This window comes from Anser brachyrhynchus, assembly GCF_964034855.1.
Source record: "Anser brachyrhynchus genome assembly, chromosome: 2".
In the NCBI taxonomy this organism is placed as follows: Eukaryota; Metazoa; Chordata; class Aves; order Anseriformes; family Anatidae; genus Anser; species Anser brachyrhynchus.
The window spans coordinates 22,999,668-23,025,998 of record NC_137695.1 but is presented as its reverse complement, the minus strand read 5'-3'; the positions used below and the strand labels follow the sequence as shown (position 1 = coordinate 23,025,998).

Here is a 26,331-nt window from a genome sequence, read left to right as displayed (position 1 = left end):
AAAAAAAACCTTCAGTTTGCCATCTTGTACAGTATGTAAATGCTCATTAAAAAGATATGTTTGTCTCCTTTCAGTTGTGAAGGTAAATTAAAATCAATACTTATGAAACTCTCACATGCTATACAACTGAAAAGCACATGCACAAATTAAATGGGAATGGACTTCAATAAATGTCAGCTTTCATTTATTTATTTCCATTTTTGACATCTGGTGACCTGTAAAGAGCTCTAAAAAAAAAATCAGAGGAAAATCCACTGTGACTTAGACTTGACTCTTTATGAAAAGGAAACAGCCTACAAAAACAGCAGGAGTAATGATTATTAGACAGCTTGGTCCATCCCTGCAGACAATGGAAAGTTTTGTTTAGATTGGTTAAAAGGATATTTTGTGAAACCATCCTACTGTTTTCCAAGTGGTGACTAATACAAACAATAAGCTAACACTATACAGGCTTATCACTACTTGCAGCAAAATTGTTTGAACTTTTATGTTTGGAACATGCTGATTCATGCAATGAATCTCCACTGGCCCATGTTACTACTTCAATATCCATTTAGGATCTCACAAAACAAAACAACAACTGTTGAATTCATAGAGAATATGTTTTAGTTAAAGTAACTGCAAAGTCACTGGATAAAAATGAGCCAGAACTGAAACGATTTAAATAGGAGGACCTCTCTTGAAGTCCACAGACCTATAAATAATCTGTGAAAGACCAGTAGAGTAATAGGTGGGTGGAGAGGCAGCAAAGTTGCTTAAGAATTCTAAAATTTATACATATGTTTCTTCTTTTCTTTCTAATCCCCAGGTGCTGATCTCATTTTTTATTCCTTCAAAAGTTTTTCAGGTGAAATCTTCATCAAGTCACTCACAGCTGAAGAAAACGAAGTCGATCCAAGGTTAAGATTTTGAAGTTTAATGTTTCCACAGCAGGAGAAACTTCTTCTAAAAATAGAATGCATTTCCCCTATTCCATTATGCATATATGAATATAATGTATTCACAGTTTATATTCTACCGTACTAGATACTACAATATTCAGAAGACAAGACTCTTATCAGTCTCTTAAAAATCATTTCTTTGCAAATCATTTTGATCTTTTGGCACACTCTTTTAATTGAAGGTTAACAAAGGTCAGATCCAGGACACCCATGTTCAAACAGAAAAGACCCCTTTGTAGCCTGTGCATGCTAGCATACAGAAGACTAAGAAAACGAAGGGTGCATTCATCTGTTTCGTAGGAGGCTAGGAGGTAAAACAGGAGGAAGATGATGTCCTACTTGTGTAGTTCCTGTGAGTGGTGATCATGTGAAAACAGGCCTTGCCAAAATGCCACTAAATAAATGCAAGTGTGGGAAGCTGGTGTGCAGAGCACTGAGAAAAGCACTGGGAGAGAGGAATTCCCCGCACGTTGTCAACAATTTGTTTAGTGGGTTTAGAGATAAAAATAAAGGAGATTAGGAAGTATACAGAGAGACGAATGTGATAGGTATGTCCCTTCATTTTACAAGGAGATAAGAGATATTAGACCGTGTTTGACTACAAACAGCCAGAGAAAACTGAAGGTTGAAGATGAGAATGGGGAAACGACAGATGAAGGGATAGGATGAGATGTATTCACTGAAGCAGACAGAAGGGTTGGAGTAAGGTAGTTGACACATTTCTAATTGTAATAAAAAAAGAGATATTCAGATATGAACAAAGGAAAGGGAAGTTTATTTTGCTAGTTCCTGCTCCCCCCACCCCAAGGAAGAACTAGAAGGCTCAGTCACATACCCTTTGCTCGCATGACCTAGCATTCACAGTCACCTAGATCAAAACATCACAAGTAAATGTATCCTGAGAAACAGCAAGGAGGGACCTCAAGGGGTTATTTAGCCTGCTTCAAAGCAGCTATGCCTGTGCCATCCTGACAGGTGATTTTCTAATTCAGTCCAACACCCTCAAGCAACTGATTCTATAGCTTGAATGACCTACACCACAGCAGGTTTTCCTAATCACTAATCTCAATCTCTTTTGCTGCACTGCAAGTCCACTGCTTTCTTTCTAAGCCAATACAGACACAGAGAACATGTTGTTCTTTTTGCAACACTTTAAGCATTTTAAGCCTTCTATGTCCAATTCATCTATTTTTCTCTAGCCTACATAACACCAATTATTTCAGACTAAATGAGAAGTGGAAGAAGAATAACAGGCAGTTGCAGTCATAAATTGTATTATAGCTTTGAATTTAACACTGGTTGTGTTTTCCCTTTGGTGCAAGAAGAATTTTGCTGAATTTTGCTTCTGTTGAATCTAGATTTAATAAAACAGAGTATTAAATACTTGATACACATATTTTTAGATAAAAAATCAACAAGAAACTTTATTGCATTCTCAATTTAAATTCTCTTTTGCCCCTTCACATTGATCTCTGTTTTTGTTTGTGCACATGCAAAATGACATATTTGGAGACTTAGTTCAAAACTACAGGTATAAGAAACTTTTCTATTCTTCCAAGGCCAAGGAGTCTTCATCTTTGCTATTCAGTGGTCCCATTTAGGAGGGCCCTTGCTCTCTGCATTAATCTAAAGACTGATTTCTTTAACTATGATTATCAGCAGGAGAACCAGCTGATGTCAATACCATAAGAATTCTGCCAAGTGAAAACTGCTCATTAGAACAGCATTTTGATGGGGCAGTTGAACATGTAATGTTATTTACATTCTGTTGGAACAGGGATGGAAAAAACAATATGGTCAAGAGTTGGTACCTTGACCGATTTGAAATCAGAGCAAAACCAAAGTGGTGGGTTACCTGTTCCATTTCCATCTAATCCCTGCAAATAAGGGAAACTGTCCACTTCCCAGGGTGAACTGGCTGCTGTTAGATATGCTGTCAAATCACTGTAGCTAGTGTTCTCTGGTAATTTCACAGATCTTCTCTGAAAGTGAACTTGTGGCTGAGTCCGTGCACCTAAAAAAAATTAAAAGTTTCTTTATATCCAACGTGGCCAGAATATTTAGGAGTTCACATTTATAGCATATATAGCATATATACAGTTGTTTTCATTACAAATTAAAATAACTTGAGAAGGACAGAGATATCAGAAGGCTATTGCGCACATGGAGGAAGAACACTAGTTTTATATTTGTTTTGCAATTGCTATTGTTTTTCTAGAAGCACTACCGAGCAAAATTGTTAAAGCATCTGATGTCAGAATCTTTTCTGACTACATTATTTGCCAGGATCACTTCAAATTTAATTACATGCTTCTTTCAATGAATGTCACTGAAATTAAAATCAAATTCAGAGGTAGTGCATCTGAAAGCTCAGAAAAGTATCCTGTTCATCATTTTTGTTTACATTTTGTTTCTTTTGATATAGAAAGTTAAATTTAGTTTGCACTCTTTAAAGTGTTGTTCTAAGAAACTACAACTCTAGTCCCAATTAACTCGGGTACTTTCCACACTGTATTTTTACATAGCTCTGGCTATCTTAACTGTCTCTACTACTAACAGTCAGTTTTTATTTAAACCACTGGATAAAAAGATTCACTTGACAAAGCTTGGGTGAAAACAGTTTCCATACTTTCCCATGCAAAGTACACATCTAAGCAGAACCAGATTACTTGGCATGTAATTCCTCTTTTTTCCTCCGTCTTGTATAGTTTTAGCATTTTTTCAGGATCACTAGGTGTTAATTGAAGGGTCTTACTGTAACATGATTTAAGACTGTATCAGGCACTATTTCATTTCATCTCTCATTTAAATCCTGGATTATAAAGTCAATAGTCTTTTTCAATGGATGCTCACCATTAATACTGTTTAGCAACACACAGCAAGACTCCATCTGCAAGTTTGTGTGCTACATGCAAATTAATTTTTAAATCAGAATCTATTGTGTTCTCCAAAGCTCTTGTTGAATACTCATTGCACGCTCCCCCCACAGCTTAAAATCAAGAGGCAAGCAGTTCTTTCCTTAATTTGTATTTGACTATGTGGTTCAAAGATGTCAACTCAAAACAGTTTTGCTTCTTTTTCTAAAAAAAGCAGCAGCTTCAGGTTGTGTGTAATTTCACTGAGATAAAGATTAAAGAGCTTGACTCGTCTCTTCAATGTTACAACTGCCAATGTCATTAACCAGAGGACTGGCATCTTTTCTTGAATTATCTTCTAGCAGGAGCTCTAGCTATGAGAAAACAGACCAAGCATTGTATTGGCCAACAAAAATTGTCAAATAGGCAGGCAAGTGTATTCAAAAAGCTGATCGTTGTTTATCTGTTTAGCTGTCATTTCCTTAGTAATTCTGCAAGAATAAGCTGGTTTTTTTTTTCTTTTTTTCTTAAATTTCTGAAACTGAAGTATTTACAGCAGGATCTCAAGACTAGCAGTATTCTTAAATGTTTAAGACAGTCATTAAACAGCACACCTGTGAAATGGGAAGAAACCTCTCTCAGCCAATTTCTAGGTGTAAATGGAAAACAATATAAAAGACTAAATAAATTGACTGAAATGAACTTGGGAAAGACTCATCTCCCTAGTGCTTTACAATATTGTAATAGTTTGCTGCACCTCAGGGGCACATCTGTTCAAACACTCACAAATCTCTGACTGCACTGCTGTGTGGGTTCATACGTCCCATATGGATAAGCATCCACAGTAACAAAACAGCAAAAAACGCAACAATAAAAATAGTATTAAGATTATCACTATCAGTTCAATGTAAAATTGTAGGATTTTCTGCTGACTAAATATCTGATTAAGATGAATTATTCAAGTTGCCAAGAATTGGCATTGTATTTCTGAAGATCCAAGTAATTACGAATTAAAAACAAAATAACTGTTGTTGAATCCATTAACACAGCAATTTATGGGTAGGTTCTGGAGTTTTCTATTAAAAAAGGATTATTTAGTAGCACCAAGAGAGCCAGGAGCTGCCAAATCATAACTACACAGGGAGAAAAAGTCAAAAACCAAACCTCAATTTCTTGAACCCTACAGACAACGCAAAACGTTCCCATGGCTAAGTCCCAAACCTGACAGGAAACCTGCACAGGAATAAATTTGGATGCAAATTTTAAGGCGGAAGCTACTCAGAAACAGCTTCCTGTGTAGCTAGCCTGTGAATATAAATACTAATAATTGGTACAGAATAACTACTTAATTCACATCCTAGATTAACAAAACTCCTTGATATTGAAACGCCCCAGGGAATCCGGTTTCCTTTTAAGAGGTCAAGTCCAGGACTTCAGGCAAGCTACTCATCCTTTGTATCTTGCTCTTCCTCTCTCTTAAAATAGGAAGAGAAACATTTACCTCTCAGATGCTTAATTCATTAGTATCTGTTTGGAAATTTGGGCATTACAGTGAATGCACACCCAGTGAAGACTGTTCAGGTAGGGCTTTCTTTACATCAGTAATGCTGTTTTCCCCTCAAGCTGCGCTGCCACATGCTGTCCTCCCTCTCTGTCCAGGAACGTCCCCGTCTCCCCACTGGGGATGCTCGTAGGAATTAACCTCAGCTCTGTAAAGAAAACCACCTTTTGTCCTCCCAGCTGCACTGCTGGTGGCATGAAAGCTCAGCAGTGGGAAAGTCACCTGAAAGCTGCTGTTCACTGTGAGCCTCCGTTCAGCTCCTTGGTTGGTTCTCCCCTAACTCAGCAAGGGACCACTAAGGGGGAGATGATCAGGAGCAACTAGTGAAAGGCTTGTGAGAGAGGATGCTACCAATGCTTCTGCATTCTCTCCCCACCTTGGTAGAAGATAACTGATGTACTCCTTTAGCTGAAGTCATAGAGCACTTTAGGGCTTACGTTTGGGAATAGACTTGTTGAGGGAATCAGAAGTGGTCAAATGGATAGATTTGTGCTCACCAGATTCTTGGAGTATTTTTCAACAAGTCAACCCTTATCACTGGGAGTAGATTAGTATTACTGCTTTTATTATTGAAGATACCTAGTTTTGACTTATAAAAACAAAATTAAAACCAATACACTTTACTATAAAATTGGCACGTGAGCTCTCTCCATTTTGGTGAGTGCCATAAGAGAAAGGACTTTTAGCACCAATCTTGTCTTCTTTAGGCATCCTCTTGTCAACATACCAACTATGATTTAAATGCTGTCATTTTCCATTTGCCAGTGCGCTTCTCAAGGAGTTCCTGTAAGGCATCTCCTGCCACGATGGATGTGTGACACGTGGCACCACACCAACAGTTTAGCTTTAATCTATGCGAAGTAACATCTGAAATATAATCAGCTCATGCTCCCATTGCCTGTATGGCAAAGGAAGACAGAGGGTACCGATACAGTTCCCATGCACTGAATGCAGAAGTTCAGCTCGTCACTGTGCTGGTATTAAATAACTTAAATGACCCAGGGGCTGAGCTGGCAAGCTCTGTCTCTCACAGTTACTGACAGGATGCAGCAATGGACGTAATGCCATCATGAAAATGAAGTTGGCTGCATCAACTCAGACAAACTTCTCAATTGCATAACAAGTTGCTTGCTTCCTTAATTATTCAAAAGCAACTGGTAACTTACTGTACTAGACATGCCTTTCTTTTCCTTTGACTGGCACTTCAAACACCAGTGTTCCCAGTCTGTGCCTAGTATAGTAAGTTCTGTTTTGCTCTCGTTTTTGCATTAAGGTAACTCCTGATCAACTATTTTGCAGCAGCTTGAAGTAACTAAGAAATAAACTGGAGAAGTAACAGAGAAAAACTAGGTCACAAGGACTTTGGATCAAGATTAGAGAGGTTCCATTCCAACACTGGTACAATGTCTAAGCTGTCTTTCATTTAGGTTTCATCACAAGACAATTCCCAAGAAAAGGAGTGTGGGTTGGTCCCATAAAATAGTTTTTACTGTGCAAGAATGAGAGTTCAAATTCCAGCTCTTAGAGTACTCTGGGTAACATTTTCTTTCTTTATTTTCTTTCCCTGCTATACCAGCAGAATCAGTTACATTATTCTAATATATTGGAACACCCTTGATCAACTCACCTAAGGGAGCAAGATTACATGGAAAATATTTAAGAGTCTCACTTGGCTGTTAAACGTCTCCCTAGCCCTCAAATGTCCCTGCTTATTTTTTTTTTAAGAAAGGAAGCTGTAAAAAAAAAAAGAATACTTTTCTTCTAAGTGAATTGTGTAATAGTAGCACATTTGCATAAGAATACGAGTATTTACTATATAATGTTAGAAGAATACTGTTGGTAAACAATGTTTCGTGTTTTGTCCAATGGAATCCCTTGTGATTTAACACAGTCTACTGTCCATCTAATTTACCCCATTATCTAATGTCAGCTCTCAAGCTGCAGAATTTATGTACCACAGCTGTGTTGTTCTCTAGCTCCTTCTGAGCGTTCCATCAGCTATGTAATTTGTTTAGTGCTTTTCCAGCTTCAGTCCTATCTAGTGCTCTCATTAATGAAAAGCCTATTGTGTCTGGATGGTTTCTAACCATAAGGAAAGACGTTAGGAAGGCATAATTGAATTATATTCCCTCAGATAAAACAAGGTTATCTTGCAGTATTATTGAAGGTACTATTCCCCTGTTTATTATTATCTGCTAGAGTTTAAAATGATGGTATTGATAAGGGATGTGAATAAGACAGAGTTTATGTACAGAATGCTCACAGGAAGGATGACCCTTTGTTTTGTCTCATTGAAGTATCTTTAGGAAGTTCTGTTCTTTTGTTAGCAGACTTACCTCAGCATATCAGATCAGCTGGGCTAAGCTAGGTCAGATCCCTGCTAGACGAACATGTTGATTTTCTGCTGTGCAATTCAGAAAACACAGCATATTCACTGGACTGATACTACAGTTTCTTTTACTTCTGTGTTTGGCCTTATGAAAAGGGGATCTAGATTATATTCTTCTAATACAGTGGGTTTCACTGGAGTATGTGGGCTTGCAGGCAGTCTGCTAAGGGGTCCAGAGGAATTAATTAAGAAAAGCAAGTTTATATATTATCAATGCACATATGAGGCATTTTCAATTTTTCTATGCTTCTAGCATTCACAGTAGGAGGCAAGAAAAAAATAAAATTAGAGAAAATTCTTAGACAGTAAGAACATCAGAAAACGTACTGTAGGATGATTAGAGGAGGTTAGATGATCTAACATCTAACAGATAGCAAAAGAAATTTAATCTCTAGCTCTCAAATGGCACACTAAAGTTCAAACTTGTTTATTACCAAGTAACTTGAATTCCCTAGTCACAGCAGTTAGGGATGAATTTCACTATTAATCAATTCAGTAAAGCCATCCCAGAGAGGAACATTCTGTAGGGAACTCACAAGAATTCCATATGAAATACTAGTCTCACCCACACTATAGAGTTCAGAACGTATGAGGCTGGCAGGTTTTTTTTGTTTGAAATATCATTTAAGTTTCAATTCCAACTTCCAAAAATCAGCTTACCTTGAAATCCTGAGACTATTTGGACTACATCATCATAGACCATTAGAGTAGCTGAGCGTTCAGGAAGAAGGCCAAGGCTCAGTGAAGAGAAGACTGTAGAAGATAATTGGTTTAAGTGGGATACACTTGAATGCTCAGAAACATAACCCAACAACAACAGAACTTACTTCTTTATTTTTGCAAATATAGGCAACCAAAACTATTAAAAACATGTTATATATAGGAGAGAAACTGCATGCATTTTCTAAACCAAATAATTAAATTGCCAGGGCAATTATTATTGAACTAAACAGTATGTTCCACACTTTGATTCTCGATAAAGTCATGCACAGTAGGCCCAAGTACAGAAGGGTACAGCGGAAAGCAGGGTTTCAGGTTATAGTCCCCAGCTCCACAGAAAGACTTGTCATTACATAAAGATGAGTGAAACACTAACTCAGTCTGACTGAATTATTTCTTACGTGATATGGTTACACTTCTTACCCCAGAAAGATTTTAATGAAACTTAACTTATACTTTTGAGATGCTTACATAATAAGTCATACAGAAATGCAAAGTATGGTGAATAAGCCTGAATAATTTACTTTAAAATAGAGCATGTTCTTACTGAGTCACCACCTGCACTATAGAACCTCTACATATAGCAGAAGTAGTGTCAATCTACCATGTGGTATGGAAGAGGACAAATAAATGGCTTTATTGCAAGAAATCTGTGTTGAAAGGCCTCCTCTGCCACTGGACACAGACATTCCTTACAGGGGGTGGGTGGGTAGGTGTGGGGGTGGGTGTTGGGAGGTCATGTATGCACACATATCTGGAAAGTGAAAAATATGACATGATATCATGCCAAGCTTTTCAGACCCAGGAGACAAGAAATATGCACAGAATTAGCCACTGAGAACACCTGATTCCTGCATCCATCAAAATATGTACCCATGAAAATAGGAGGAGTTATATCCGCGGCACTTCATGCGTGCCTTTCAAGGACAGAAGGAGAGCAGGAAGTTAATGCAGACGAGGCATTTTTGATACCTGGGCACTATCCTGCACACCTGGAAAGTGCCTGTCCCGCTCTGAAGTGACAACAAGCTGATGAAAACATTTCCAGAACTGATTAACAGAAGTACAGCACAAGGTCTTCTGATTTTCTGGTGCTTCTTAAATTTCCTCTTAATTAACGTGCATTACTTTATACAAGAGATCAATGGCATGGAACTCAACAAGGGTAAATGCCGGGTGCTGCAGCTGGGACGGAGCGATGCCAGGGCCAGGCCCAGGCTGGGCGGCGAGTGGCTGGGGAGCAGCTCAGCAGAAAGGGACCTGGGGGTGCCGGTGGCAGCAGGCGCAGCGTGAGCCAGCAGCGTGCCCTGGCAGCCAGGAGGGCAAACCCCATTTTGGGGTGCCCTGAGCACAGCACAGCCAGCCGGCCAGAAGAGGTGATCCTCCCTCCTGCTGCACTGAGCGCTGGTGCGGCCCCACCTTGAATATTGTGTGCAGTTCACAATATAAAAAGATGTTCAGGGCCTTGACAGCACCCAGAGGAGGGCACCAAAGCTATAAGAGGGCTGGAAGGCCTGTGTCTTGAGGAGAGGCTGGGGACGCCTGGGCTGTCTGGTGTGGAGAAGAGCAGGCCGAGAGGCAGCCTCGTGGCTCTGGGCAGCCTCCCGAGGAGGGGAGGCACAGAGGGAGGTGCCGGCCTCTGCTCCCTGGGGAGCGATGGCAGGGTGCAGAAGGGCACAGAGCTGTGCCAGGGGAGGGCCAGGCTGGGCGTGAGGAGATACGTCAGTGCCATGAGGGTGGTCACGCACTGGGCAGGGCTTTCTGGAGAGGCAGATGGTGCCCCGTGCCTGTCTGTGCTCAAGGAACATTCGGACAATGCCCTCAGTGACACGATTCAGCTTGTGTTCAGCCCTGAAGGGGTCGGCAAGTTGGACTTAACGTTCTTTGAAGTTCCCTTCCAACTGAGCTATTCTAATTCTAATATAGATGTTTGAAATAAGAGGAAGACTGCATATTGTACTTTACAAAAAAAAACATGTTTTCAAGATCTAGTCTTACTCCAGCCTTCTCTGAATTAATTACTGCTTCAGATCCAATTGCTGCGCTTAAACTACAAAACGTGTTGTAGAAAAGCAATCCATTTTTCCTTCAAAGGTGTCCAGTGGTGAAGAATACACCACAACATCAGCATTCTAGGAACAAATTACGATGGCTGCTAAACTGTCTTTTTATGTGTTGAAATTTATTGATCATCTTTAAAACCCAAGTCCACTAGACAGAAGAATTCTCTTACTGATTTCCTATTCTCTATGCAGGCATTGATGGACTATGATCAAATTACCCCATTATTTTTCCTATGGTGAACAAAATAAATTAAGCGTTTTTAAGTCTTTCTCTGTAAGCCATATTTTCCAATCTTTTAATCATTCCATATACCACTGCAGTTTTAAACAGGCTTCTTGAATTGCAGATCCAGAACTAGACACACTCAGAGTGGCCATACCAAGAAGAAGTGCTGAGATGGTACACCCAGTCTTCTCAGTTTTTGTTTTACAGATTATTCCCTCGTGCTGCAGTGCTGCATCGTGAGCTTGTTCTCAACCATTCATCTACCATGACTCATGTCTTCCGCAGAGCCACTGCTTCCCAGGTGAGATCTTCCCCACCAGAAACACAGCAAGTTCCTAGAACTGCTCCTAGAACCACCTTTCCCCATGGTTTCCTTTGGCTGATGTTACCACCCAGTCTGAACTGGGCTACTCAGTAACTTCACTCTCCCCTAAATGTCCTCCTAAATATGGACTAGCAGTTGAAATTTTATTTTCTTTCAAACTATTTACAAAGCAAAATCGATGTGTAGCCAAGAACAAATAGATGAGTACACATGGAAGCATCATGAACACTTCAACAAGTCAAGTGATGTTAAATTAATGAACTGTTAATAAGTGGAGTCATGGCTCTGCTGATAAATAGTTTAATGGAAAAAGAGATCTTAATCTTTTCCTTCTACCATTTATCACTACGTAAATAAATAATCCTCCTGCTTAAGTGGTAAAGAGCTAGTAATCGTTTTGGTTGATATGAGAAAAGTTGATTTCTGCTGAATTATGAGAACAGAAAATCCTCAGTGCTTGGTTCTTAAAGCTACTATAATAATATCACGAGATCAGTGGCTGCACAGCCTTTCAGCATAACGTTACAACTAATGCATATTGCCTCTCATGGAAGAATCCTGACCCCTCGGCAAAGTCTTGTTGCATTGCTTTCAACATTATCACCCTACAGCTTTCAAAGCTATTCCCGCTTGTGGTTATCATTTCCACATTGAGGTGGTGGAAATAATCTGTCCATACTTCATTTACCACAGCATACAGGATGGCATATGAGTTTAAACCACTGGCATGGGTGGAACTCTGCTCAGAATGGCATATCTGGTCTGTGGAATGACAAATACTAGTACTTTTAAATGGCATTTTCAGGAAATGAAGATCCTGCTGTAAGGGTGTACACTGCAGAAACAAGATCTAAATATGCTGCCTATTCCCCACCACTCAACTCAGATTAAAACCAAAAGCAAGAAGAAAACTCATAGTTTTCAAAATTCTACATTGTGCTGGTTACAAGCATCACAAGGGGGACATTTAAATACAAATGGATCTTTCGAAGTTTTTAAAATACAATAGGCATCGGAGCTTAATAAAAAAAATAACAGCCTAAGTATTTTGGGTCTGAATTATTATGTCAGGGCCCTTTTAAGGAGTAATTCAAAGAACAAACCTGTTAAATCTACATGAGATGGATCAAGTTGTAACTTGTTGTTTCTTTAATCAAAGAAAGGATTAAGTTCACAGCACGGAAAGCAAAAGAAAGGATTCTACTCCCAATTAAATCAATAGGAAATGATCTACCAATTTCAGTGGGGAAGATTAAAGGTGAAAGGAATCTATTTTCTGAATAAAGCTCAGATTTCAGCTGTAGATAGAAAGATTTTGTGGAAACTGTATAGAATTACTGCTCTTTAAACTTCAATGACTTACCAAAACAATAATACTATATTTAATTCCCTTCCCTCAAAATCAATATTTAAGGAAAAGCAACAAACAAAAAACCCTAACTGAACAAACTCCAGGCCCATGGAAGAATATACAGCATTCAAAAGATCTAGGGTGTGAGTAGGAAATATATGAGACACAGGGCAAGGAAAGGTTAATGCATGCTCTAATCACTTATGATTGTATCTTAAGGAAGTATGTTACGTATGCTGAGGAAGCTGCACTTCAGCATATTTAAATAGAAAAAAAAACATCAAGGAAGTTTCCAACTACAATCATAGCATAATTAAGGTTAGGAGGGAGCTCTGGAGGTCACCTGCTTCAGCCATTCATGGGGTTGTCCAGTTCAGTTCAGAATATCTTTAAAGGTGGAGATATCACAACCTTTCTGGGCAACCTGTTCCAATCTTCAGCTACTGTTGCTGTACAGAATTGTTTCCTTTTATTTACTTGAACCCTTCTGTGCTGCAGCTCATTCCAGTTGCTTCTTATTCGTTCATTATGCTCCTAACAGCCTTGCTCTTCCCTATAGGTTCATTAAGTAGACAGAGAACATAGCAGAGTACAGTAGTGGAAACATGGAAGAAGTCAGTCTATCTTTTCTGAAGCAAGCAAATGCAGGCAAGTAAGCGGCATGTTGAAATACGCAGAGCATAATTCTGGGTTTGAAGAAATTCGAACTGTTTACCCAGTCCAAACACAGATTTGCTGCTTGAACTTGAGGCAAGACACATGTTCCCACTCACTGTGTTCATATTAATAAATAAAGCAGAGTCAGAGCATGGGACCGAACACTGCCCTGTGATCACTTACACTATTTTAAATATTATTGCTTTTAACACTTGGCATGGAATTGACCTGGGCTAATTACCAAACCCAAGCTGATGCCCAGGTATGCTTTGGATGTAACACAGGTCTGAGACCACCCCCAAACTGCTTGGACCCTAATTGTGATTGGGGACTAGAGGAAAGGCAGATGAAAGCTGAGGGATGTGACCTTCATCTAGTTGTCGTGTTTCAAGGTCAAAAAGCCACCCTCGACCTGTTCGGTTTAGCAGTACAGAAGTAGTCTTCAGGACTCAGTTTCCCCTCCTGTACAACTAATGTAAGAGCTCCTACTTTCCACAAAATGTTGAAGCATTCAGATAAGAAATTGCATGCAAGTATTACTGTAATTGTTTGCCTGTTGAAGAAACTAACTATGCTAATTACGTTAGAAAGTCTTTACAACTGGATAACAACTGCAGATTTAGACTGTCCTATGAGACATGGCCAAGAACTGGAAGGCCAGGGCTGGCCTATAATGCAACAGTTGTTGCTATACCTTAGGAGAGAAAAGAGCTAGTACATCACAGATGCTGAAAGAGAGCATTTGAAAACAGAGTTCCCATAAAGAAAAAGATCTGGAGTAGATCTGTATGTTCTGTGGAGCTGTAAGAGTACCAACAGTTGTTTGAAAACTGACGCAGCACTGTACCAAGGACAGGCAGGAGGAGAGCGAATCTCTGCACAGCCCTGATGCCACAGCTTAGCTGAGGAGGGAACCTTGCACTTCTGAAACGCACAGATGTTCTTCCTCCCACCCAGGATTGCAAGCATTAAAATATATCATATAAAATTGTGTAACTTCCTTTAGACGCAAAATCTTACCTCAGAACAAAAATAAAGGTCTCTTACCAGGCAATCTTACAGGTTTCCATGGTGCAGAATTTGGCACATATGCATGTTTACTAGCAGTCACTATCAGCTGATTGCCCAACTTATACTGAAACTTGAGGAAGGCAGTGCCATCTGCTCCTGAGGTTCCAGATGCAATGGAGATCTGGTTGGTAAAAATCTCAATGAAGGCTTCAGTTACTGGCTGATGTGTGCTGGCATCGCTTACATGGACCTTCAGCGTTACTTCTGTAATGACAAACAACCACAGTGATTATCACTGGAAAAGCTTCTGCAGGAGGCAGCAGTTAGAAAGCACCAGCACGCCAACGACCACGAAGACACAGGGCTCAGCGCTGACCTCGCACACGTTGGTGCCAGGTAAAACCTGTTTTCCTGGCCTGCTATTCACCATCTCAGGTGGCTGCTCTTTCAAGCGAGACGCTGCAGCTTCTGTCACAAGGCAGACCACTTGCTCTGGCCCCAATTTACTGTCCAGCTGGCTAACCCTACCTGTGGAGGCCCATGCTGCCCATACACAGCTGGGCAGCATATCACCAGCGGCAGGCAATATTCAATTGATGGGCAACACGTCAGTCCCATGGTAGCACCATAACATGCTATATAATGTCACATATTAGGCACAGATGGTACAGCACCCCTCTGTAAGGCCCTCAGCTTGCTGTGCCTCTGCTCTGGCCAGCTTGCTCCCCAGAGAGCCAGCCCACCTGCAGTGGGGAGACAGCACGGCTGTTAGTGGGTTGTGCTCCCTCACCCCTTCCCAGAGGCATTTCTCTCTCTGTGCAGCAGAGGAACAGAGGACATTTGCTGTGATGAGGAGCGAGGGGAGCCTAGGAATAAAGCGGGCTGTGATATAGCCAGAGATCTTGAACCCTCGTGGGAAAGACCGCCCCAGGTGGCACCAGACATCTCTGACGACATCTACCCACGTCCGTGAAACCTCCCAGGATCAGATCCTTGCCCAAAGCAGGGCACGACCAGGTGGGATGCTGAGTGCTAGCAGTGAACAAGAGAGAAACACCTCCCACTCCCCGGCTCCCTGTTCACTTGCCCTTTTTCCAAAGGGGCCAAAATGTCACAGCACCTAGTGATATCTGCTTGTCACTCCCGACACAAGTGAATTACCCCTCCCCATATACAACCACTGAGTGTAAACAGTGGAAAAGCGATTGTTAAGCCAGTAGGAGAATCATACATATTGCAGACACAGTCAGAAGCCAACACAATGGACTACATCTTACTTGAGTAATGTGCCCTTTTTCCAGAAACTAATTACTTGTTCAAATGTTTCCAGATGCGCAATATTTGTCCACTCCTATGACTAAACCATGCATCGTGTCACAAGGCTTTTGTTACATAAAGCGGAGTGGCTTGTGCAAGACAGTCCCTCGGAAAGGCATGCCTCTATATCAATATTTTTCTGTCCCTACAATAGTTCCTCTGCCTCATGCTCTGAAGTAGCAGCTGTTGCCCTTCTACAATAGCTATGACTTAAATGCAATGCTGCGTTGAAAAGACCCAGCAGCAGTCCAATGCCTCAACCAAACCACTCCTTGGATTTTTTCCTTTATGGTCCCCTCATTCTCCTATATGAGAACCTACCTCCTTTTTCTCTTTTCTCCCACTCTCAAATTTCTCTTGTTCTTGCCCTCGCCTTTGGAAATTCTCTTATTCTTGCATGAACTCCCCTCCCTCAGCTTAGTTCTTTCCACAAGGTGGTAGACAATGTTTTGCAAAATCCCTTTTTTTGTGTCAGGGAAACACAGCCACTAACAAACAAGATGCTCATACTCCATGTGCAACTCATTTCTTCATGTGCTGCCCAGAAAAGAGAGCGTGACCTCATTTTCATATGTATTTAAAAACAACACATTAGTTTCTATGGAACAGAATTGGGCATACAGTTCTATTATATTAATACTGCCTATTAGGATATTAAGAAATTATTTTCATATATATAAGTGCTGAACCACCAAGACATAACACCAAGAAGAACAACAAAGAGTTTAACAAAACCTGTTGTGAATTTCAGTAGTGAAATGTCACAACTCAGTAAACTAAGAAACATCATGACAATATAAAATTTAAAAAAGGACATCATGATCTAACACAACCCTTCAAAATATCAGCACCTCTTTCCTAAGGGCATTTCAGCTAGAAAGATAGTGGGCCCTTTTATAAGCAGAGACCTTCTGTCTGAATCCCAGAGTACAAAAATATAAATATCAGGCAGCCCTGAACAAAAATCCCATTAGAGAAATTCATCATCATCACAGCCCTTGCTTTAGAACTTGGCAATGAAGAATGCCAATTTGGAGGGGATCAGCATGAAATACATTCTAGCTATTAAAGATTCTGGACTTGTTCCCAGTTTTGCATTTAGTAGTGAAAGAAAACAACATATATTGAAAAAACAGCATACATACACTCTGGTGCACACGTATAGAACGTGTCCGTTGAAACCTTGCTTTGACTAACAAGTAACTTGTGAAATCTTGTGCATATGAAAGGAAGCCATGTTCATCAAAGGAGAAATGAATATGTATTTACGTATTTACAAACTGTACATGTATTTACAAATGTTAGGACAAAGAGCAATGTAAGTTTTTATTTTCCGAATGTGCAGGGACAACATACTTAGATCTAAAGCCAGATAGCCACGCTGTTAATGTTTCCCACTTTGAACTGCCTAGCAAACAATGTTGAAAAACAGATGTGGCTAAGAATAATGGGTCATGCATTAAAAGAAAAGCAAGGAAAGAAGAAGAGCTGAACACTGTGGTTAACAATCTCCCTAACATGTAAGTTAGCCTTTTCTAAAACAATCACAAAACAACGAACCAATGAGCTCTGATACGTTAAATAGTAATCAAGGAAGAGGACTAGAAAATAATATAAGTATTAAGCCTATTTAATTCCTTACAGACACACAAAATTCTAGGATAGAGAATAATACTAAAATTGATCAAGTGATGAAGACTGATAGATCAAAGTACACAAATTTACCTGCGTACATAAATCCACCACACTCTCTCAGAGAAGAGAGCTAGCCATGGGTATCTCTAGGAAGAAATCCATTTATCCCTCACCCTGTAGCTCCTTATATACAGACTTCTGCCTGCATCCATCTCATTCTGCTAAGGAAGGATGAGGGTCTCCAAAATGCTCTTTCCAAACTGAAATGATGAAGGCCATAACCCAAGCTGGACGACTGACTTCTTGAAAGGCAAAAGACTGGGACTGCCACTAGATCACTGGGGCTACTTCTCCTCCTTTTTTTTTTTTTTAATATTTAGATTTTTTTTTCCCCTAAGAAGAGAGAGAAAATCCTAGCAGCTTGAATAACTCTACATTCTTTTCATGTATTATCTTCACTGACATATGTGTGAAATGTACACAACTTGCTTAAATCAGGGCTTTTTCCCACACAGCAGCTACTTTTTCTTTTTATCTAATGCAGCAGTGAAGTCATGAACGCAGAACTGCATTATCACACCAATTTCCACAGCAATAGAATGACCACAAGCTTTAAACTGGAAAGAAATTGTTGAAGAAAACCCTCTTTCAAACAGAGGCAGTGATAAGAACAATCTATAAAGCAGGATTACCACGAAAACTTACAGCTATACAGTAAGCTTCAGAACTGTGATGAGATATTCAGGCACTTTTTCGTAAAGAAGAGGAGGCATGCAAAAGGGAAAGAAACAAGCAGAATAAGGACAGCAAATGATCCATGATCAGCCTGACCTCAAATTAGTATGGAGGTCTTAGACTGAAACATTAGCTATACTAAAAGAAGTATTTAATTTAAAAAAGCTGCTTAGAAGACTCATTATTAGCTAAGGAATAAAGTCCTTTAAAATATCTGGCAAACTTTTCAGCTGGTGCTCTCAAAAAAACAGTGGGGATAAAGCATACATTATTCTTGAGTTTTACAGAATACCACAGCAAGGAGCTCTGACAGAATTAAAGACACATGGACTCAAAGAAGGACATGTACAGGAAGCAAGAAACACAATGGAGGCAGGGATCTGAAATTACCGTGGAAGATGAACTCAGAGAACACGGACTGCTAAGAAGAGTGAGCTTCATTCTGCCACAGCATTGTAGAACCACAGAATGGTTTGGGTCGGAAGGGACCTTAAAGATCACCCAGCTCCAACGCCCTGCCATGGGCAGGGACACCTCCCACCACACCAGGTTGCTCAAAGCCCCATCCAGCCTGGCCTTGGACACCTCCAGGGACGGGGCATCCACAGCTTCTCTGGGCAGCCTGTGCCAGGGCCTCACCACCCTCTGAGTGAAAAATTTCTTCCTAATATCTAATCTAAATCTAACATCTTCTACTTTAAAGCCATTCCTCCTTTTCCTATCGCTACAATCCCCGACAAAGAGTCCCTCCCCAGCTTTCCTGTAGGCCCCCTTTAGGTACTGGAAGGCCGCAATGAGGTCTCCCCAGAGCCTTCTCTTCTCCAGGCTGAACAGCCCCAACACCCTCAGCCTGTCTTCATAGGAGGGGTGCTCCAGCCCTTTGACCACCTTCTTGGCCCTTCTCTGGACCTGCTTTAACAGGTCCATGTCTTTCTTATGCTACCAGCCCCAGAGCTGAGCGCAGGGTTCCAAGACGAGTCTCATGAGAGTGGCCTAGAGGGAAAGAATTGTGATAGTGTTGTGCTTTCTATTATTTACTAAAGCTGGATTATTCTTTTCCCAGATTTTGAAAGAGCTTTGCTTTTTGCTAGTAGCAAGGTCTTGAAGGAAGGAAGCAAGTACAACGGTACTGGTCATTCTTCGCCATGCAGCCAAGCAGAGGCAGCTGAGGTAAGAGACGCCAGGCTGGTGAATTCTGACCGCGCTCATGCCCTGAGACAGGCCAGCCGCATTCACAGCTGGCTGTGCCCAAGCTGATAGCTCTGCCCAACATACATGGCTCCTGACCAGTGAATCCAACTCTTTGGGACCTGAGCATGCACGTGGTTCCCTGTTGGCTCTCAGTGCCACTCAGGCTCACACAGGTAGAGCCAGAGTAATCGTCTGCACCAGCAACGCACGCATGTCCTGCCATTACGTTCTTACAGCACTGTTTCATGTCCAAGGCAAGAGCTAGTCGTGTTAACTGCTCATTTCCAGGAGGTAGGCCGCTAGTGAAGATACCCTGTCTGGGTGGGCAAGAAGAATGTCTGTCCCTGTCTAACAGTGCAGCCAGGAATGGGCCACTTAAAGCCATTAAAAAATGTAAGGCACCTGGAAAACCCTGCAGCACTGCCTTCAAGAATCCCAAAGCAAACTTGGAATAACAGTTAAGGTGGAATACAGCAAAAACGGGGCTAAATTCCATTAAAAGATCAAGGCTGCTGTATCTGTATGGTCAAGCAAGAAACTCTAACCTAAATCTATTTTCTTATATTTATATTCCTTTGTCTTCCTTCAGCAATCACATCTTATTTGTTTTTCAAATGAGAGCAAACCAAAACTACTAGTTACAGTGAAAACAGCTGCTTAAGAGTAACTCCCAGTTTTCTAGTTCCAAATGTATTGTCAGCTATATAAAGAAAACCAGCATCTCCAAGGTTATCATTTGGGAAAGTGAAATAAAAAAAGACCAAAAAACCCCTTACATGCTAGCATTCCAATCCAGAATCCCATCTGTCTACTTAATCTGATTTTTTAGATTTTACTAAGTCTAAACTTTCTCTGAGCAATCCTTCCTGTGCCATCTGCTCTATGAACCAGGCTGCCTCCTCTGAAATACAAGCAACCTTAAAGACAACTGTTTCTGCAGTTGCAATCCCACTTCTTGGACCCCCAGCCCCTCTTTAGATCACCGTGAACTCCCAGTTTGTAAACGGCTTCCTTAAGAACTGAACTGATATTGCAGTGCCCTCTATTATAAACAAACTCCTAAAAAGTGAAAAACACTGTTTTTCGTTGTTGTTGCTGTTGTTGTTTTTCAAATAAGCCAGTAACGCTATATAGGAAGAAAAATCCCGAGTGATCTTAGTGATGGCACACTGTCAGATGTCACATACTGAAATAAACAGAGAAAAGCGATGACAGCATTTGGGAATCAAAGATTACAATCTTATTTAGGTCCCAATCTTGCAATTTGGTTTCTGTGCACACACCCCTCTGTCAGGCAGACTCCCTCTGACGTCTGCTGGACAGATGATCTCTTTTGGGAGCAGGCTGACACAGGCAGCCGTTACCACTTATCTTTTCCTCTGGGGGTCCCCTATCCGTGGACAATGTCAGGATATTACCAAAGAAAGAGATATTTAAATTATCTAGGTTTTGATTAGAGAAAGAAAACTTCCTGCTCATTAAAAAAAATGCCACTATGAACTTTATTTAAAATTGCATTCTCCATGCAGTTCAAACTTACTGGCAGCATGCCTGTTTTTGAATCCTACATGCCAAATGGATAAGCCTTTCTGCCTCTTAACCTTTCGCCCGTGTGCAAGGTCAACCCCTCAGCCAAACAATAGGATTTTAATTTATCTGAGGGAAACCATTTTCCTAGAATAAGGAGTGTTCCACATTCCCTAGCCACAGATGCCAACCCAAGCACTTACATCTTATCTTTCTGATGAATTGCATCAAGAAGTCTCTACTGACAAACAAGCTTCAAAATAGTACCAGAACACATCCATATGGGAAAAAGGAAATGTGTGGGTAAAATCCCTCCAGAAACACAAAGGCTCTGGTCTTAATTGTTGTTGTCACCTGAAAGCAAGTTTACACGTACCCCTCGCACAGCAAACCCCGGTCTTGTAGAGGAGTCACCACGGAGAAGATGGCAGCACGTGTTCAGAAGGTCTGGTCCTGCAGAGAACTTACAGAAGGTGGCACAGCAGAGCTTTCCCCTCTACCACGAGTGCCCAAGCTTTCGCCAGGGTGAGTGTCTGCCACCGACTTCTGTGGAGCCAGACCACGCCGAGGATGGGAGGCAGAGGGTCTGCTTCTGCTTGTCGCCTGGACAGAGGCTCTCGACAGGTAGTTTCACAAGCTGAAGAGCTACTGCATGGAATTAGCACGGGGTGCCGATGGATCTCGATGCGCACTTCTAAAATGGGTGGGAGGTGTTTATACAGAGAGGCTCCTTCTCTAAATGAGGAAATGAAGACCATGCAAGTTTTTAAGCAGAAGGACTCTTCGGTAAGTATGAGAAAGAAGCAGTACCCTATAGCACACAAAGGTTAGACAAAACATGCTTTAAAATCACCTCTGTAACATCAGTGCACTGGAAAAGGGCCCTAGAACAACTTATGAGGACTGCTGTAGTCCCTGCCGCTATGGAAGAGCAGCATCAAGCAGAAAGATCCTTACTTCCTCCTGTCCACAGCAGGAAGGATTTAGGAAACAGAGGAGGTCAGAGAAGAGCCACCTAACAATCCAGGGGAGAAGAAAGCAGTCTGAAGGCCACCTGAAGAACCCAATCTCTTCAGGTACTGCGAGAGAAGACGATCACTGCACAACAAGAAACTATAGAGAAGGACAGCTGAGGAACTTTTACTCTTCCTGGCAGAGATGCAGTATGACCCACCGGCTGTACACTGAGCTTAAGCAAAATTTAGGTGTAATTTCTTAGCGGGAAGATGATTTGACAAGAGAACAGCTTACTAGAAAGCAGATTCACTAGCGCTGACAGACTATGGGAAGATTATTATTTATTTTTTTTAAAAAAACACACTATTTCCAGATGTTTAAGGATTATAATTATTGTTTAATCTTGGAATTAATCAAATTAATGTTTAAATCTAGAACATTCATGAAGCTAGCCCGAATGATTGTCTGCAGAGCTTCTTTTTAGCACTGCAATCTGAATTTGCTAAATACTGTTCTGCTTTACAGGCTGCGGGGAAGGCTATCAGTACAGTCCTCTGCATGGTCTGCGCACTTGTAGTGTGAGATTTAACTATAGTTATCACACCTCAAAAGACAGGAAGACATTTTTTTTCCTCCAAATGCACAACTGACTGTGATTTCTGAGTGTGTTGTTGTGTCCCCCACCCCCAACCCCCCTTGTTCTTCTTCAGAAACAGCAGAAATCTGATGCAATGGGAGCTGCAGAGGCCGATATCATAGCTGGTGCAGACAGACCCCTCTGTGAGATGTCTGGTGGATGCAGTGGATAATCAGGATCTGGGGTTGTGAAGGAATCTGCTCTCTCAGGTCCTACCTGAGGCTTTTTTTGTCCTCTGCAGCACAGTTTGATTCATCTGCATTTCTCATCTAACATTCCTTGCCACTATATGTGCCTCAGGCATTGCTGGCACTGTGGCTCGTTCCTCTACTGCACAGGAATTTAATTTCCAGGGGTCTGAAATGGGTGAGTTTAATTAAAATAACTGGACTCAATACTCAATATTCAAATACAGCACGGTAGTCTGTGATACAAAGGTCAGATAGGTTCCCTAATGTCTCTTCAGGTTTCAAAAGTCTACTAAAGCATTCAAAAATTAAAATTGATAAATACATTAGTTTATCTCAAAATACATTACCTACTAGTCGCAATACACACATTTTAATAAAAGTGTCACAAAAGGAACTAGAGCACTTCATACCATCTCCAATGACAACCAGGCTACTACACAACCATGCACTCAAGGGGGGGGAGGGAGGGGCAGTTAAAGGGTAATAAAATAAAGACATTCATCACACAAGTGTCCAACATTTGAAAGAGGATTTGCATATCCTCACCTTCTAGAGCCTTGAGTATTACCACTAAAATTAATTTCTTGGGGACAAAATAAAAAAGAGAGATAGGAAACTGCTTTAATTTAAAAAAAAATAAAAAGAAAAAAAGAAAAAAGAAAAAGGAAAAAAAAGTGAGAGCTATATGCATAATGCCCAGATGAGATTCTGATACCCTATTGTTAAGTGATTAAACAAGCATTTATAATTAACTCAAAACTCACACAGCTATGAAACTCATGAATAGCAATAGTTGCATTAACAGGTCTGCCTTTGATCTCTACAGGAACCGTGCACGACACAAACTAATTTCATTTCCAAACCCTGAATTTTAGGCATGGGATTGTATAAAGATACTGTCATGCCAGTGCAGATGGAAGTTGGGTTTCAAAGCTTTAGCCTGCCACCTGCATAATGCATTCTTTACAAGACATGAAAAAGTAATCCCAGCATAAAAACCTCTCTTTTTCCTAACAGAGTCCTTTGAAACTCCGTTTGGAGATCAACACGGAATGAGATGTTAACGCAGTGATATTTTTCAGTTGCTCAGCATTAGGATTCTCCACTGATTCAAACAAGACCACAGCTGATTTTGCAACATCAGCTCTGAGACATTTCGAGGATAACACACTGAGCTCAACTGCTGCACAGCTCATAGGGATTTTAAGCCAACTTTATACCTACTACATCATCACTCCAGCTTGGGGGAGGGCAGAAAGGGAAAGCTTGCATTTGCTTATCCATGAATGGCTGTGATACACTTTCTTGGAACAGCTTTTTCCTAATTCTATAAATAACAGTATGCATCTGATGAAAACAATTTATAGCAGATATATTTCATGTTTAATTGAACCTGTGTATGTGTAATGGGGCAGGGTGGGGACAAGCACTTTTTTGCTTACTTCCACATAACATTAATTTTAGATTTAATCTCTACTTATTTCCTAAATGTGTTGTGAAAGCGGAGCTAGATGTGATTTTGGAAGAGTGTATTTTTAGGGGTTTTGTTTGTTTGTTTTTTATAAGCCACTACCAATTCAAACAAACCCAGCTGAAGTGCCTCTCTGCATACCCGACGGAGCGCGCCGAGTTCCAGTTCCATCTGAGCACTCCACCGACGTCAGCTCATAAACACACAGAGGCAAATTCCTGCGTTAAAATTTTATCTAGGCACTTGCACACTCTCTTTTTTCAAGTAACTAAGTAGTCAATTTATATGCACTTCACTCCTTGAAGAGGTTATCCCCAGCTGGCAGACAGGCAAATTAAGCAGGGGTGAAGCCGCACATGGTTAACAACCCCATTGCTCCAGCCTAGCTCCTCAGAGCTCTGCGGGCTGCAGCCGAGCTGCTCCAACACACCCTGGGCAAACCCAGGAGCATCCCCTCCCCTGCCGCTTCCACGGCCCGGGCTCCAGCTCTTTTTTTTGAGTTGTTCTGCTCTCTGCTGAACCCGTCACTGCGCCGATCCCATGGACTAATCCAGCAAAGCACCAGCCTAACCGAACGAATTGTTTGCTGCCAGGTTACCAAGCTGAACCACTGAAGCAAAGCAGCCGCGAGTGCCAAGATCAACAGAGCGGGCAGGTGTGGGGGCGGAGAGGCACCGAGTCTTCTGGCCAAGCCTAACACTGGGGAGGAAGGGAGGGGAAGCAGGACCACCCCTTCTGGTTCCCCAGCAATTGTAGGTGCAGCTTATACCACCCTGGGAGTCCTCCTCCAGCGACTGCACCTACGCGGCCGCTTCGGAGCGATGCCGGCCACTGCCCTCATTTGGACCCGCTGTAGGTCAGTATTTGACACCAGCAGTTGCAGCAGGTCTTTATTCTGAGTTAGTCCCAAATAAAAACTGCAGAGCTGCACCACAGCCATGACACCTGGCTCCCATAAGGGCAGGATGCTTGTGACAGCGACAGGGAGAGGTTAGGAACGGAGCTGTGAAGACTTTCTCAAGGGGAACATGCAGCATTCAAACCTCTCCTGAGCTCTCAAAAGCCTCTACAGCCACGGCTGGCATTGCTGTTTGGGTGTGGGGGGAGGTTTGCTGTTGCTTCTTCCTAACCCTAAGAAGCATGCCTTCACTACATGCCTACATGCCAGTTGCCATGACTTCTTTTGGTTTTCTTCTCACTATAGCACTAGGATTAATTGCCACTAACTTGTCTAAAATGAAACTTTGGTGTCCTCCAAGAACATGTATTCTAAATACAAGTTTTTAAGATTTTTCTGTTCCAAATAAGGTTTATATATCCTCTTGGAATAATTAAAAAATAACCTGTGACCTAGTCTTCTAGATAATTAATAAGGACCCACTACAGCTCCCTTCCTCCTAGTACCAGAAAGCATCCCCAGCTTGACACATGGCCATTTGCCATTACCCTTTGTTTACTCCTTCATCCAATCTCAATCATGCAGAAGCAGCTTTCTTACCCAAGTCAATTATTTTTTTTAATTAATATTTTGCACTGGGCTGCTGTACTGTCTGTATTTTAGCTCCGATGACTGCATATATATGCAGAACACAACAACTGACTCAGCAACCAAAGCTTGCTTCGGTTTAAATTATCCTAACAGCCACGGTGATCTTAATTCTTGGCAGGGGATTAATTTTATGGCTGTTAAAATTTCATGAGAGAAAAATTACTAATCAGACTGAAATTGTGAACTTCTGAAAATCCCTTTCTATTCCCCTACACTTGAAGTCAATTACGTAAATCAGTGGTTATTGGCTCTTCCATAAGTTCACAAGCATAACTGGAAAGTACAGTTATAGTTACACTTGCAACATTCATTTTCCTTACAAGCCTGTTTTCTGTAAAAACACAAAACCAGCCAGAGTTTTGTTATGCTACCTTATATTGCTGTCCGTGACCGGGAAGACCACTAGAGCACACCTCAGTGTTTCTGGGTCACCTTGCACCTCTGACTCTCTGTGGTGCTTGTCACGGTCCCACAGCTACAACTGCAGATGGGAAACGAAGGTTTTCTGCCTGACAGCCCGTGGTCCAGGCTTGGGGGATCTGCAGAAGTGACTGGGAGAAGCAAGGTCCTCTCGGCTGTAGAACTGGCCCCTAGGTGGGGTCTGAAGGCGGTGGCACGCCACTGAAGGGTTCCTGGGGTTACAAATCAAAATGTTGAAAACCAATGAACCACACAGCATTAACGACTAATCAAACAAAACTGTGAACTCTCAGTTCTCTTTAGAGATAATCTCAACATAAAATGCTGTGACTAACCAAGAAACACATACAAAGGAAGGCTCAGAGGAGATTGGCAAGGGCAATGTGCGCAGGGAATAATGTAGGGTGGGTGTGACTGACCACAGCTGCTGCAAACAAAACTGACTTGATCTCAACCCAAATGGGACTGGGGGGTGGCCCTTGTTTTAGATAAACAGCTATGTCAGTTGAGTGGATCAACTGACTGCATCGCAGATGAGTAGATGAAATGTTTCTTCCCGAGTTCATTAGAGGAGTATGAACGTCAACCTGGGTCTGCTGGAC

At 41.4% G+C, this 26,331-nt stretch overlaps 1 protein-coding gene across 7 annotated transcripts in view; it reads right to left on the bottom strand.

The window, feature by feature from the left end:
• Positions 1-26,331, bottom strand: part of FAM171A1 (family with sequence similarity 171 member A1) — an 89,094-nt gene that overhangs the window by 23,757 nt on the left and 39,006 nt on the right. For 4 of the 7 annotated variants that reach the window (XM_080583474.1, XM_080583475.1, XM_080583476.1 and 1 more), the window contains 3 exons: positions 14,136-14,363; positions 8,407-8,499; positions 2,797-2,955 (listed from right to left, as the gene is read on the bottom strand). In XM_080583474.1, coding sequence (XP_080439600.1) covers positions 2,797-2,955; positions 8,407-8,499; positions 14,136-14,363 — 480 coding nt within the window. Of the gene's footprint in view, positions 1-2,796; positions 2,956-8,406; positions 8,500-12,774; positions 12,985-14,108; positions 14,364-26,331 lie in introns of those variants that run through there. The other 3 variants (XM_080583479.1, XM_080583480.1, XM_080583478.1) reach the window with 3 other exon arrangements.